The sequence below is a fragment of the Sminthopsis crassicaudata genome, chromosome 6 (genome assembly GCF_048593235.1).
Source record: "Sminthopsis crassicaudata isolate SCR6 chromosome 6, ASM4859323v1, whole genome shotgun sequence".
Classification (NCBI taxonomy): domain Eukaryota; kingdom Metazoa; phylum Chordata; class Mammalia; order Dasyuromorphia; family Dasyuridae; genus Sminthopsis; species Sminthopsis crassicaudata.
In genome coordinates, this window is record NC_133622.1 from 239,097,906 (window position 1) to 239,112,351 (window position 14,446).

General features: G+C 33.6%; 1 protein-coding gene across 1 annotated transcript; it reads left to right on the forward strand.

Moving 5' to 3' along the window:
- LOC141547949 (olfactory receptor 5D18-like) lies at nt 1-931 on the forward strand. Its single transcript, XM_074276644.1, is given in 2 exon segments — nt 1-197; nt 199-931. Coding segments are annotated over 2 exon segments (930 nt in total).
- Nucleotides 932-14,446: the final 13,515 nt, after the last annotated feature.

Below are 14,446 nucleotides of genomic sequence, written 5' to 3' on the forward strand. Positions count from 1 at the left end.
ATGATGATCATTGACAGAAATCAGAGTACTGCAGTTATTTTCATTCTCTTGGGATTCTCTGACTACCCTGAATTTCATATTCTTCTCTTTCTAGTATTTTTGGTTATCTATGTCATCAGTGTAATGGGGAATCTTGGAATGATTGCAATCATTGTTATAAACCCCCAATTACACACTCCAATGTATTTTTTCCTTAAACTTATCCCTTGTGGATTTCTGTTACTCCACTGTTGTTATACCAAAGCTGTTGGAAAACTTACTTTCAGAAGACAGGGCAATGTCTTTTTCTATTTGCATCTCACAATTTTTCTTTATTGCTAGCTGTCCTTTGACTGACACTTTCATGTTAGCAGTGATGGCATATGATCTCTTTGTGGCCATTTGTAATCCCCTTTTATATATGGTCATCATATCCCAAAAACGTTGTACTCTGCTAATGGCTACAGCATATTCCTGGGGTACACTTTTCTCTATACTCTTCACCTACTCTCTCCTTGTATTATCTTTTTGTGGGAGTAACATCATTGGTAATTTTGTCTGTGATTATTCTGACTTACTTTCTGCTGCCTGCTCTGAAAAACACTTTAGTGAGCTGATACTTTTTATAGTTTCAAATTTTAATATGTTGAGCACACTCATGGTCATATGCTCTTCTCATATTTTTATTTTTGTAGCTGTGATGAAGATGCATTCAGTTAGGGCAAGGCATAAAGCCTTCTCCACTTGTGCCTCTCACCTTACAGCTGTTGGAGTCTTCTATGGAACAGTTCTTTTCCTCTACTGCATACCCAATACTAAAAGTACCTGGTTCATCAAAAACTTGGGTTCTGTTTTCTATGCGGTGATCATCCCCATGCTAAATCCCTTAATATGCAGTCTGAGGAGCAATGAAGTAAAGGAAACAATCAGGAAGATAATGGACAGAAAATAATTTCTTATTAAATTATTACTATCATCATCATCATCATCGTCAAGGAAAACAGCAGCGACATGAGAAGAAACAACAAAAACAAAACAACCACAGCAACAGCTGTTGCTTAAACATTGTTGAAATTGATAGCTACATTCACTTAAATGAATCTTATAATCATCTGTTATTTAGACTTAGTTACTTTGAGGATATGTGTCACACTGTTGTGAATCCATACCTGAGTGAAAGGAAAATGTGAAAACTGAAAAGAAGCCATAAAAACAGTAACTGATCAAATTCTCTTACTTTTTATTATGTAGGGTGGTTAGGCCTCCTTCCCATCACTATAAAACTTTTCTTCCTAAAATAGAAGGCAAATACAATAGAGTTATTAATTTTTATTGTTGATGTTTATGTAATTCAGTGCAATGATTAAAAAACTAATGGAAATTCAACATTATCTGAAAGTATTCGTTGTGTATCTCTTGTCTGAAAGGTACTACTTTATTACCTCTGCCTTTTAGTACTTTTAGCTTCTTTTAAAAACCAGCCCCATTTTCTAAAGATAAGATATTTTCTAATCCCTTTTCTCCCCAATTTTATGTATTCATTTTATACACAGATACTATATACGTATACATTTGTATACATGTATATATAGATATAAATAAGCACATATATACTCATCCATATGCATGCCTGTACAGACATGTTCAGAAATATTCCTGTTGTTGTAGCTGTAAATATGTAATACAATTTATAATTGTTTCTGATGATGACTTCAAAGCATTAAAAAGGACCAAATTATCTTCAATATAGTTATTTTATTCAGGCAAGGAAGATTTTCTCAGCAGTAATTCTCAAGCAATATTTTTAATGAGTCAATGACTTTTCAAAGCCCAATGTAATATATTTTTTCCCCCTAGCATGTACTGATTAGGGGAAAAATGATTATAAAATGCTACTTTGAATTTAATTACCTTTTTCAATGGATTTATGTTCTGTTAAAATAAATATATCATTTGAAAAATAGTCATACATATATGTGAAATGTTTTTTTTTTCCTATTCTGGTTATATATCTGCTTAATTATTAGGGTATTTTTAATCTGATCTTTTTGTTTTTGAGGTAAACAAAGATAACATAAGAATTCATAGTGTGAATATGAATTTCCATATGCTGACCACCACCACAAACAACCATCACAACAAAAATTCTGTCTTTGGCATAGGTTCAACATTTCAAACTGAGAATGTTGTCTACTCCCTGATTTGTTGATATAGATGAAAAGGAGCATAGATGAATGCCACATGTGGCATTTTTCACTATCACTTTTCAATGTTTTATGTGTTTCTTCTTGACAAATGCTACTTTGTCATTTTTTTTCTGGACTAAAGCGACAATCCTTGTGTTTTTACACAAGGATTATTTTCATGTTTCAGAGTGTTTCAGATCTTGAAGAATAGCATAATATTGATATCTAAAAAATAATCTGGTATGCTGTGTAGTCTTTCCTTGATAAAACAATTATTCTTTGGTGCTTTCAGTCATGTCCAACTATTTATGGTCTCATGTAGAGTATTTTTTTTTTTTTTGATGAGATACTGGAGTGCTTTAGTATTTCCATCTCCAAACATTTTGTGGTTGAGGAAAATGAAGCAAACATTGTAAAATCTATCCAGAGTTACAGAATTAGTGACTGTCTGAGGCTAGGTATGAATTCAAGTCTTTCTGACTCCATTCTCCAGCTTTATCCACTGAGAGACCTAGCTCCCCCAAAATCAACAAAAAATAATAGTCATGATAATGATATCATGAATATAAAGGTTATAGAACAATGCACATCTAATAAAGCTTATCATACTTTTTTTTTGCTCTGAATAATTACAATAAACAGAAAAAGGAGATAAGGAGTAATAAAAATCAATTTTCTTTTTTTAAATGTATATTAACTTTCACAACTATTCAAGAAGATATTCTGGGCATCAGCAATATCAACACCAAATAACAATAGTGAGATGACAGAAGAGTTTAGGAAACACACACACACACACACACACACACACACACACACACACAAATGGAATAAAGTTAGTTCATTTCTTTTCAGTTTGGAAAAGTATATGGAGATTTTGCCATATTGTATAATATTTAGAGAATAAGGGGATTTCCTCTTGCTTTCATAAAAGAACTTACTTCTTGGACTCAGTTTTACTTCTTTGGATACATTGTTCAATATTATACAGACAACATTTTTTTTTCATATATCATAAACTTTAGAACATTTTCAGTTTAAAAAAAAAACACTATCTTAAATGGTCAAATAATATGAACAGACAATTTTCAGATGAAGAAATTGAAACTATGTCTAGTCATATGAAAAGGTGCTCCAAATCACTATTGATCAAAGAAATGCAAATTAAGACAACTTTGGGACACAATTACACACCTATCAGATTGGCTAAGTTGATAGGAAAATATAATGACAAATGTTGGAGGGGATGTGGGAAAACTGGGACACTGATACATTGTTGGTGGAACTGAGTATGGATCCAACTATTCTGGAGAGCAATTTTGAACTATGTTCAAAATGTAATCTAATTGTGCACACCCCTTGACCCAGCAGTATTTCTTTTTTTTTTCCTCTTTTTTAAAAATTAATTTTATAATTATAACATTTTTGACAGTATATATGCATGAGTAATTTTTTTTATATTATCCCTTGTATTCATTTTTCCAGATTTTCCCCTCCCTCCCTCTACTCACTCCAGGAAATCCCATACATTTTACATGTGTTACAGTATAACATAAATATAATATATGTGTGTAAATCCAATTTTCTTGTTGCACATTAAGTATTGGATTCCGAAGGGATAAGTAACCTGGGTAGCTAGACAGTAGTGCTAATATTTTATATTCAATTCCCAGTGTTCCTTCTCTGGGTGTAGTTGTTTCTGTCCATCATTGATCAGCTGGAAGTGAGTTGGATCTTCTTTATGTTGAAGATTTCCACTTCCATCAGAATACATCCTCATACATTATGGTTGTTGAAGTGTATAGTGATCTTCTAGTTCTGCTCATTTCACTCAGCATCAGTTGATGTAAGTCTCTCCAAGTCTCTCTGTATTCCTCCTGCTGGTCATTTCTTACAGAGCAATAATATTCCATAACCTTCATATACCATAATTTACCCAACCATTCTGCAACTGATGGACATCCATTCAACTTCCAGTTTCTAGCTACAACAAAAAGAGCTGCCACAAACATTTTGGCACATACAGGTCCCTTTCTGCTCTTTAGTATTTCTTTGGGATATAATCCCAATAACAGCAATGCTGGGTCAAAGGTATGCACAGTTTGATAACTTTTTGGGCATAGTTCCAAATTGCTCTCCAGAATGGCTGGATTCTTTCACAACTGCACCAGCAATGTATTAGTGTCCCAGTTTTCCCACATCCCCTCCAACATTCATCATTATTTGTTCCTGTCATCTTAGCCAATCTGACAGGTGTGTAGTGCTATCTAAGAGTTGTCTTAATGTGCATTTCTCTGATCAGTAGTGATTTGGAACACTCTTTCATGTGAGTGGATATAATTTGAAACTATATCCACTCCTCTGAGAATTGTCTGTTCATATCCTTTGACCATTTATCAATTGGAGAATGGTTCGGTTTCTTATAAATCAGGGTCAGTTCTCTATATATTTTGGAAATAAGACCTTTGTCAGAGCCTTTGCTTTTAAAAATATTTTCCCAATTTGTTACTTCCCTTCTAATCTTGTTTGCATTAGTATTGTTTATACAGAAACTTTTTAGTTTGATGTAATCAAAATCTTCTGTTTTGTGATCAATAATGATCTCAAGTTCTCCTCTGGTCATAAATACCTTCCTCCTCCACAAGTCTGACAGGTAGACTATACTCTGTTCCTCTAATCTATTTATTATCTCACTCTTTATGCCTAAATCATGGACCCATTTTGATCTTATCTTGGTATATGGTGTTAAGTGTGGATCGATATCTAATTTCTGCCACATTAATTTCCAGTTTTCCCAACAGTTTTTTCCAAATAATGAATTTTTATCCCTAATGTTGGTATCTTTGTGTTTGTCAAAGATTAGATTGCTATAGATGTACCCTTTTTTGTCCTTTGTATCTAATCTGTTCCACTGATCTACCGGTCTATTTCTTAGCCAATACCAAATGGTTTTGGTGACTGCTGCTATATAATATAGCTTTAGATCAGGTACACTTACACCACCTTCCTCTGACTTTTTTTTTTTTTTTTTTCATTAGTTCCCTTGCAATTCTCGACCTTTTATTCTTCCATATGAATTTTGTGGTTATTTTTTCTAGGTCATTGAAATAGTTTCTTGGGAGTCTGATTAGTATAGCAATAAAAAAATAGATTAGTTTGGGGAGTATTGTCATCTTTATTACATTCGCTCGGGCTATCCAAGAGCACTGAATGTCTTTCCAATTATTTAAATCTAATTTTATTTTTGTGGCAAGTGTTTTGTAAATTTTCTCATATAATTCCTGAATTTTCTTTGGTAGATGGATTCCCAAATACTTTATACTCTCAACATTTGTTTGGAATGGACTTTCTCTTTGTATCCCTTACTGTTGCATTTTGTTAGTGATATATAAAAATGCCGAGGATTTATGTGGATTTATTTTTTATCCTGCCACTTTGCTGAAATTCTGAATTATTTCTAATAGCTTTTTAGCAGAGTCTTTGGGGTTCTCTAAGTATACCATCATGTCATCTGCAAAGAGTGATAGTTTGATTTCCTCATTTCCTACTCTAATTCCTTGAATCTCTTTCTCGGCTCTTATTGCCGAGGCTAGTGTTTCTAGTACTATATTGAATAGTAATGGTGATAGTGGGCAACCTTGTTGCACTCCTGATATTTCTGGGAAAGGTTGCAGTTTATTTCTATTGCATATTATGCTTACTGACAGTCTTAAATATATGCTCCTGATTATTCTAAGGAATAGTCCATTTATTCCTATACTCTCAAGCGTTTTTAGTAGGAATGGATGTTGGATTTTGTCAAATGCTTTTTCTGCATCTATTGAGATGATCATATGGTTCTTATTAATTTGATTATTAATATGGTCAATTATATTAATAGTTTTCCTAATATTAAACCAGCCCTGCATTCCTGGAATAAATCCTACTTGATCATAGTATATTATCCTGGAGATGATATTCTGAAGTCTTTTTGCTAATATCTTATTTAAGATTTTAGCATCAATATTCATTAAGGAAATTGGTGTATAATTTTGTTTCTCAGTTTTCGATCGACCTGGTTTAGGTATCAGTACCATGTCTGTGTCATAAAAGGAGTTTGGTAGGACTCCTTAATCCCCTATTTTTTCAAATAATTTATATAACATTGGGGCTAATTGTTCTTTAAATGTTTGGTAGAATTCACATGTGAATCCATCTGGTCCTGGGGATTTTTTCCTGGGGAGTTGATTAATAGCTTATTCTATTTCTTTTTCTGAAAAGGGACTATTTAAGCAATTTATCTCCTCCTCTGTTAATCTAGGAAGCCTATATTTTTGGAGGAAGTTATCCATTTCACTTAAGTTATCAAATTTATTGGCATAAAGTTGGGCAAAGTAACTCCTTATTATTTCTCTAATTTCCTCTTCATTGGTGGAAAGATCCCCCTTTTCATTTGTAAAACTACCAATTTGATTTTTCTCTTTCTTTTTTCTGATCAGATTTACCAAAAGTTTATCTATTTTATTGGCTTTTTTCATAAAACCAACTCTTGGTTTTATTTATTAATTCAATAGTTTTTTTACTTTCAATATTATTGATTTCTCCTTTTAATTTTTGTATTTCAAGTTTAATTTTTGGTTGGGGGTTCTTAATTTGGTCTTTTTCTAGCTTTTTAAGTTGCAAGCCCAATTCGTTAATTTTCTCTTTCTCTATTTTCTTCAAATAAGCCTCTAAAGATATAAAAGTTCCCCTTATTACTGCTTTAGCTGCATCCCACAGATTTTGGTATGATTTCTCATCATTGTCATTATCTTGGGTGAAATTATTAATTGTTTCTATAATTTGCTGTTTCACCCAGTCATTCTTTAAGATGAGATTGTTCATTTTCCAATTACTTTTTGGTCTATTTACCCCTCACTTTTTACTTAATGTAGCTTTTATTGCATTGTGATCTGAGAAGAAGGCATTTATTATTTCTGCCTTCCTACATTTAATTTTGAGATCTTTATGTCCTAATATATGGTCTATTTTTGTATAGGATCCATGAACTGCTGAGAAGAAAGTATATTCCTTTCTATTGCCATTCATTTTTCTCCAAAGGTCTATCATACCTAGTTTTTCTAATGTTCTATTTACTTTTTAAATTTCTTTCTTATTTGTTTTGTGGTTTGATTTGTCTAAATCTGAGAGTGCAAGGTTGAGATCTCCCACTATTATAGTTTTACTGTCTATTTCTTCTTGCAATTCTCTTAACTTTTCCTTTAGAAAGTTAGATGCTATACCACTTGGTGCATATATGTTTAGTATCGATATGGCTTCATTATTTATGCTACCTTTCAGCAGGATATAGTTTCCTTCCTTATCTTTTTTAACTAGATCAACTTCTGCTTTTGCTTGATCTGAGGTAAGGATAGCTACCCCTGCTTTTTTGGCTTTACCTGAAGCTTAATAGATTCTGCTCCAACCTTTTACCTTTACTCTGTATGTATCTCCCTGCTTTAAGTGTGTTTCCTGCAGACAACATATTGTAGGGTTCTGATTTTTGATCCAATCTGCTATCCGTCTCTGTTTGATGGGAAAATTCATCCCATTCACATTTACAGTTAAAATTACTAATTCTGTACTTCCTGCCATCCTATTATCCCCAGATTATGCTTTTTCCCTTGATCCCCCTGATCCCCTTTTGCAATATTTAATTTATAGACCCCCCTTGTGACACGCAGCCCTCCCTTTTTTTAGTATCCCTCCCCCCTCCCTCCAAGTCCCTTCACTTATTCTCTTTTTCCTTTTCCCTTTTCCTCTCTCCCCCTTTTAATGAGGTGAGAGAACATTCTCTGAAAAACAAATATTTCAATTATTTACTCTTTGAGCCTCTTCTGATGAGAGTAAGATTCACACAATGATTTTCCCCCTCACTAAATTCCCTCAGATATGGTGTATTTTCTATGCCTCTTCCTGGGATGTAGTTTCCCTCTTTTTATCATTCCTTCCCCTTTTTCTGAAACGACCTCCTTCCCTTTACTACACCCCCCTTTTTTCTTTTATATCAGTAAAATCGAATTATCCTTGAGTACTTTTTATATACCCACAACAGAGTTACAGTTCTCAAGGGTTCTGTGTACCTTTTTCTGTTTCTCTTCAGTCTTGTGGATGTAGATCAAATTTTTTGTTTAAGTCTGTTTTTTTTCTTAGAAACATATGGAATTCCTCTATTTCATTGAATGACCATCTTCTTCTGTGGAAAAAAGATGCTAAACTTAACTGGGTAGTTCATTTTTGGTTGCAGTCCTTGATCTTTTGCCTTATGGAATATCAGGTTCCAGGCCCTTCTATCTTTTAATATGGAGGCAGCCAGATCTTGTGTGACCCTTATTGTGGCACCTTGGTATTTAAATTGTTTTTTTTCTAGCTGCTTGCAGGATTTTCTCCTTTGTGTGGTAATTCTGCAGCTTAGCCACAATATTCCGTGGTGTTCTTTTTTTAGGGTCTATTTCAGAAGGAGTTTGATGAATTCTTTTGACGTCTACTTTCCCCTCTGTTTCTATTATCTCTGGACAGTTCTCTTTGATAATTTCCTGTAAAATAGAATCTAGGCTCTTTTTTTGGTCATAGTTTTCGGGAATTCCAATGATCCTCAGATTATTTCTCCTAGATCTATTTTCCAGGTCTATAGATTTTCCCAGTATGTATTTGACGTTATTCTCCAGCTTCTCATTTTTTTTTTTTGTTTTTGTTTTGTTTGACTGATTCTTAAGTTCTCTGTGAATCATTCATTTCTATTTTTTCCATCCTGACTTTTAAGGAGTTATTTTCTTCTTTCACAGTTTTTAGTTCTTTTTGTAAATGCCCAATTTCATTTTTAAATGAATTATTTTGCTCTATTGAATTTTTTTCCATTTCCCTAATTTTTTTTGAGAATTATTTTCTTTTTCCAATTCAGAAATTCTATTTTCTTGAGACTTTTTTATCTTTTCCAATTCAGAAATCCTACTTTCCTGTTATTTTTTAACCTTTTCTAATTCACAAATTTTGTTTCCCTGCATCTCCTGTGAATTCTTTATTTTTTTACAACTCCAATTTCACGACATTGTTATTCTCTATCATAGCTTCCCTTTCCTTTCCCCATTTTTCTTCAAACTCTCTTAGCTTTTTAATAGTCTCTTTGAGGAGAGAATTATGTGATGGGGGGCAGGAATCATTTCCCTTTAGGTTGGTATCTGCTGACTGTCTGCTGTTAACTTCCTCGGGGTTGGATACCCGCTCTTTCTCTGTGTAGAAGTTATCTATAGATTTTCTTGGCTTTTTGCTCATATTTAAAAAATCTTTTGGGGTCTGTCCCTGGGGTAGGAAATTATTTATTTATTTCTTTACCAGATTCCTCCCTGACCCGGATGGATGCAGTGGCTCCTGTGCCTGAGCTGAGAGAGAGCTCTGGGAGAGAGTTTCCCACCCTCTCCCTGGAAGTGCCTCAGAGGTGATCAGCACTGCGGTGCTTTGAGGGCACTGTGTTCTAGCAGCTTCCCTGAGGTTTGAGACTGAACAGTAAAGGTGACTCAAAGCCCAGTCTTAGGCATCCCAGTGGGGCATGGATGTCAGCGGCAGGTGACGTGAAAAGCCCCTGCGCTCAAACTGGAAGTGTCTGCCAGAAATCCCGGTCCCTAGTTCAAAGGTTTAGCTTCTCTGGGACTTCCGGGGCTGAGTCCACAGCCTTCAGCTGAGCCAGGCAGTGTGTGTTGCCTTGGGCAGTATCAGCCCACTTCTCAATCTCTTAACTAATCACAGGTGAGAGCTAGGGCCCACACCCACAGTGCTGAGATCTGCTGAGTCACCCCCAGGGTCCGGGAAGATCTAATCTATCTTTGAATTTTTAAAGTGGCTTGATTTCTCTTCTGAACTGCTGTATTATAAGCAGAGAAGAGCTAACAGCCTATGCCAGATAACTTTATCTCAGTGGATTCTCTGATCTCAAAGCCCTTCCCAGTGCAATCAGTGCAGTATGCTAGCACCCAGCCGTCTGTGCTGGCCTCTCTTCTTCCTCCCCTGGGAACTGACCTTTTCTGTTGAAACTCCAGTATCTCTTCAGCTGGTAAGTCGTGCTTCCAGTCCTTGTGGATTCTATCAGTCCAGCGCTATTTCTGAGGCTGATTTATCTAATTGGTTGTGAGGGAGTAAGGACATTCACAGAGTCGTGTGTATCTTCTCCGCCATCTTCACACCCATAACTTTTCTAAGGTTGAAAATTGTTTCCAGTAGGTATTGGATTGTTTTCTAAGATTCTATAAACATATCATGATGTCATCTGTAATGAGTAATAGTTTGCTTTCCTCATTGCCTTTTCTAATTTCTTTAATTTGTTTCCTGTGCTAGTTGGGCATGGCCAAGTCTCTCATTGTTACAGAGTTTAGGGGCTCATTATTTGCCTTTTATATTTGAATTGGATGTCTCACAGATAATCTACTGTTCCAATGGCTTCTGAAATAGGACAGAGTAGCCAATGCTCTTATATTTTGGCTAAGAGATTCCCTGTAGATACCTGAGCACTTGGATGCCCCCTGTGCTTGATTGAAACAGACTTTTTTTGAACTTCTTTTAAAATATCTTCTGCTGGAACTTTGTTACACTCCAAATATTTTTGAGTTTTTTCACTCCAAAACCCATTTGGAAGCTTGATCTGGTGTTGATCTGTGGGACACCAGGAAAGGCTCAGATAAAGACATGTCTATTCTGCCATTTTGTCTCTTCCTTCAATACATGTGTTAAATCTGGAAACAAATTGAAATATTTTCTAGTCTGATACCATATTTTACAGTTCAATAGATACTAATCTGAGCCTGGAGTCAAAGAGACATTAATTCAAATGCAACCTCAAATCACTTATTAGCTGTATAATTATGGTCAAAACATTGAATTTCTGTTAGCATCAGTTTCCCAATCTGTAAAGATAGGATAATAGTATGACCTATCTTGTCAGGTTATTCTGAGGATGATTTTGATAAAAACAGTACAATTCTTGGCACAAGAAAATGCCATATAAATATTAGTTATTATTGTAGTTGTCAAAATCCTAGGGAAAATAGGTAAAATAATTTGTTGATAATTGAACAGTCATTAAGGCTTGAGATTGAATAAAAAAATCTGCATTCAAAAGTGGCATATTAACAAGCTATGTAACCACAGGCAAACCATTTAATGAGCTTTGCCTCAGTTTCTTTTCTGTAAAACTGGAAAAATAATAGCACCTACTTATGAGAGTTCATAAGAGAATCAAATAAAGTAATACTCATAATGTAATAAGCAAGTTTTGAAATATGAAATCTGCATAAATATTTAGTGTATATATATATATATATATATAGATATGTGTTAATAAGCACACAAAGTATTAGAAATAGAAAGTTTAAAAAACTCCTGATTTTAAAAAGATGGTAATACAAGGGAACATAAAACAAAAAAGAGATAAATGTTTCTATTTTTATATATTTATATATGATTTATTGGTAGTAAATAAAATGAATAAAGATATAATATTAAGATGAAATCAGGAAAAGCTTCTGTAAAGTTGACATTTTATCTAGAACTTGTAATTAGCTAGCAAAACAATGGAGAGGTATAGGGAAAGAAGAAATTTCATATCATAAACTCAGTTAGTTATCATGTTTTGTGTGTGTGTGTGTGTGTGTGTGTGTGTGTGTGTGTTTTAACATTATTCTCATGCTGGATAGCAACCATCCAAACCTACTGTGGGTCAATTACTGAGTTAGACGATAAATTACAGTATTTAAATTAGAATTGTCTCCTGTTGCTTCATCTTGGGAGAATTAATTAATAATAGGTAAAGATATGCTAGCCAATTACAAATAATATGAATGAAAAAAGAAACTTCTGAAAATAACTATCCCCTGTGATTTCAAAGAAACACTATTCCCTTTAGGGCAGGATTTGTTTACTTCTTTGGGTTATAGACAGACAAGATCATCAGTCTCTGGAATGTTTTTCACCAAGTTGCTTGAGACAAAAGTTAATCTGATGTCATTCATCCCTGACTCAGATTATTGGAATAGTATTAACACAGATTTATCCATCTGAGTTTTGTTCTAAAATTAAAATACATTTATTTCTTAGTGTAGTGGGTTCAAAAAAGTGATTTAAGTTTTCATTTGCAAAGATTATACATATCCATTACTGAATTAGTTCTGATTCTGATCAAATTTGGAAGAAGGTGGTATTTTTAATAGTAGATATTGCCCCAAGGGCAACATTCAATGATTTATTCATCTAGGAATTGGCCATTCCTAACCTGGTGATTACAGCAGTTATGCCAAGAAAATATCCTGTATTTTCTTTTCAGAATCAAAAATTGCTATCAGAAAATTTCTTCAAATCATTTGATGTATAAATAACTGCCAGGCAAAGGAGGTATGTGCTGATTTTGAATAATTCTTTCCACTATCATCCATGAATATTTAGTAGTTATTGATTTGACATCACTATGGTAAGCCCTAAGGATGCTTAGAAGTATCATGGTCTAAGTTAAAGAACTGGTTTCTTTTTGGGAAAAGAAGACAGATACAGACAGAAAGCAAATGAAAATGTGAAGCTGAATGGGTCTTAGTTCTTATATATAATCTTTGCAATTGGTTTTATGACAAATGCAATCATCAAGGCTAACTAGTCAGGGAACACATGTGAAAGAAGCCAACTGGGACAAACCATATAGGAAAAGTGTCAGAAAGTGTGAGGGCAAGTCATAATTCTGGGCAGGAACAATTCTGCCAGTAAAAGAAGGAGGAAAGGAATTCATGTTTTATTTCATGATTTTATGAGCAGTATTCTTTGGCTGAAACAATAACTTCATTTCGGAAAATTTTATGGAGGTAAGGTTGTAGAAGTAGATATTGCTCAGATTAAAATAGGACTTGAATATCAAGCAATAGAGTTGATGATTGTTTTTAGCTTTTTAGATATTCTGATACAGAGTCTGAACCAGAAAATACCAAAGACTTTTCTACCATCAAATCTCAATTTTTTAGGAACTTTAGGAACTCAGGTTTTTACTCAGAATATTCTCATTCTCTACCTGAACTTTTTTTTTTTTTTTTTTTTTTTTTTTTTCATTTCTGCTCAAATTGTTGTAAAGTAAGGGAATGCCTTAAGGCTCTTATTTACCTCCACACTCCTATAAGTAGTATTAAATCTATACCTGCATTTTCAAACTTGAAAAGCAAGAACAAAACTAGTTGAGAGTGAGTTTGCTCTAGGTAGAGACTATCTCATTTTTCAATCCAGAAAATTGTCTTTGTATAATAGCTAAATAGAAAAATGGTTTTTAATATAAGAATGATAGAAGGACTCATAAATTTTTGGCTTCAGCAAATGATTACAGGGTAGAATAATGGACTTTAATTAGGGGTGTGATTTCTGAACTAGTTTTTTTTTTTTTTTAAACTTCCTGGGCTACTTATCTTTCTAAAGTATATGATTAATTACTTTTCAGATGCATGTGCATTTGTGGAATGAATTTAAAATTAATGCAAAACCTTTTTTTCTAAAGGCAACATTTGCTGTAATAAATTATTTGGATCTTAGTAGAACAAGGTCATTCATCTGTGGCTTCTCTTTCTCCATATTTATTGAGAAAGAAGTTAGCCCACAGAATCCATTCAACAATCAGGTCGCTTTTTATATTTTTTTATTTCTATCATGGTCAGAATCTTAATAGATACTATCACTCACCCCTAATTCTAGTAGCTCCCAGCAAAGCATTATTACATTTCTTCTCCACTTGGAAGTTTTCTTCTGCTCTCCTCTAAATTTTGATTCCATCTTATTCCCCCATTTATTCATCCATCCTTTATGAATTTCTCACCAAAACTGATATTATTTGAATTTTCAATTAATACAAATTTCACATGTAAATTATTTAGTGTTGTTATTATGTATACACACACACACACACACACACACATATATATATATATATATATATATATATATGAAATGAAATTTTCCAAAGTAGATTGTTATCTAATCTGCTACTTGGAGCATTAGTGAATTTTCTTTGCCATTGGAGAATTAAATAATTTATGCAGGATCACAGTTTAATGAGTGTCAGAGATAAGAGAGAAGAATGAGGACTTTCTTTGTTGACCTTTTTATCTAGTAAGAAACATTGCCCTTCATAGAAGAAATATTTAATTCCTTTAAATGTCCTTTGAGTGCTATCATTTATTTAAATCTATATCATTTTCACTGTACTATTTTATTTTTCAGAATATACCATCAGATTCCTTTAAATTCTAGCC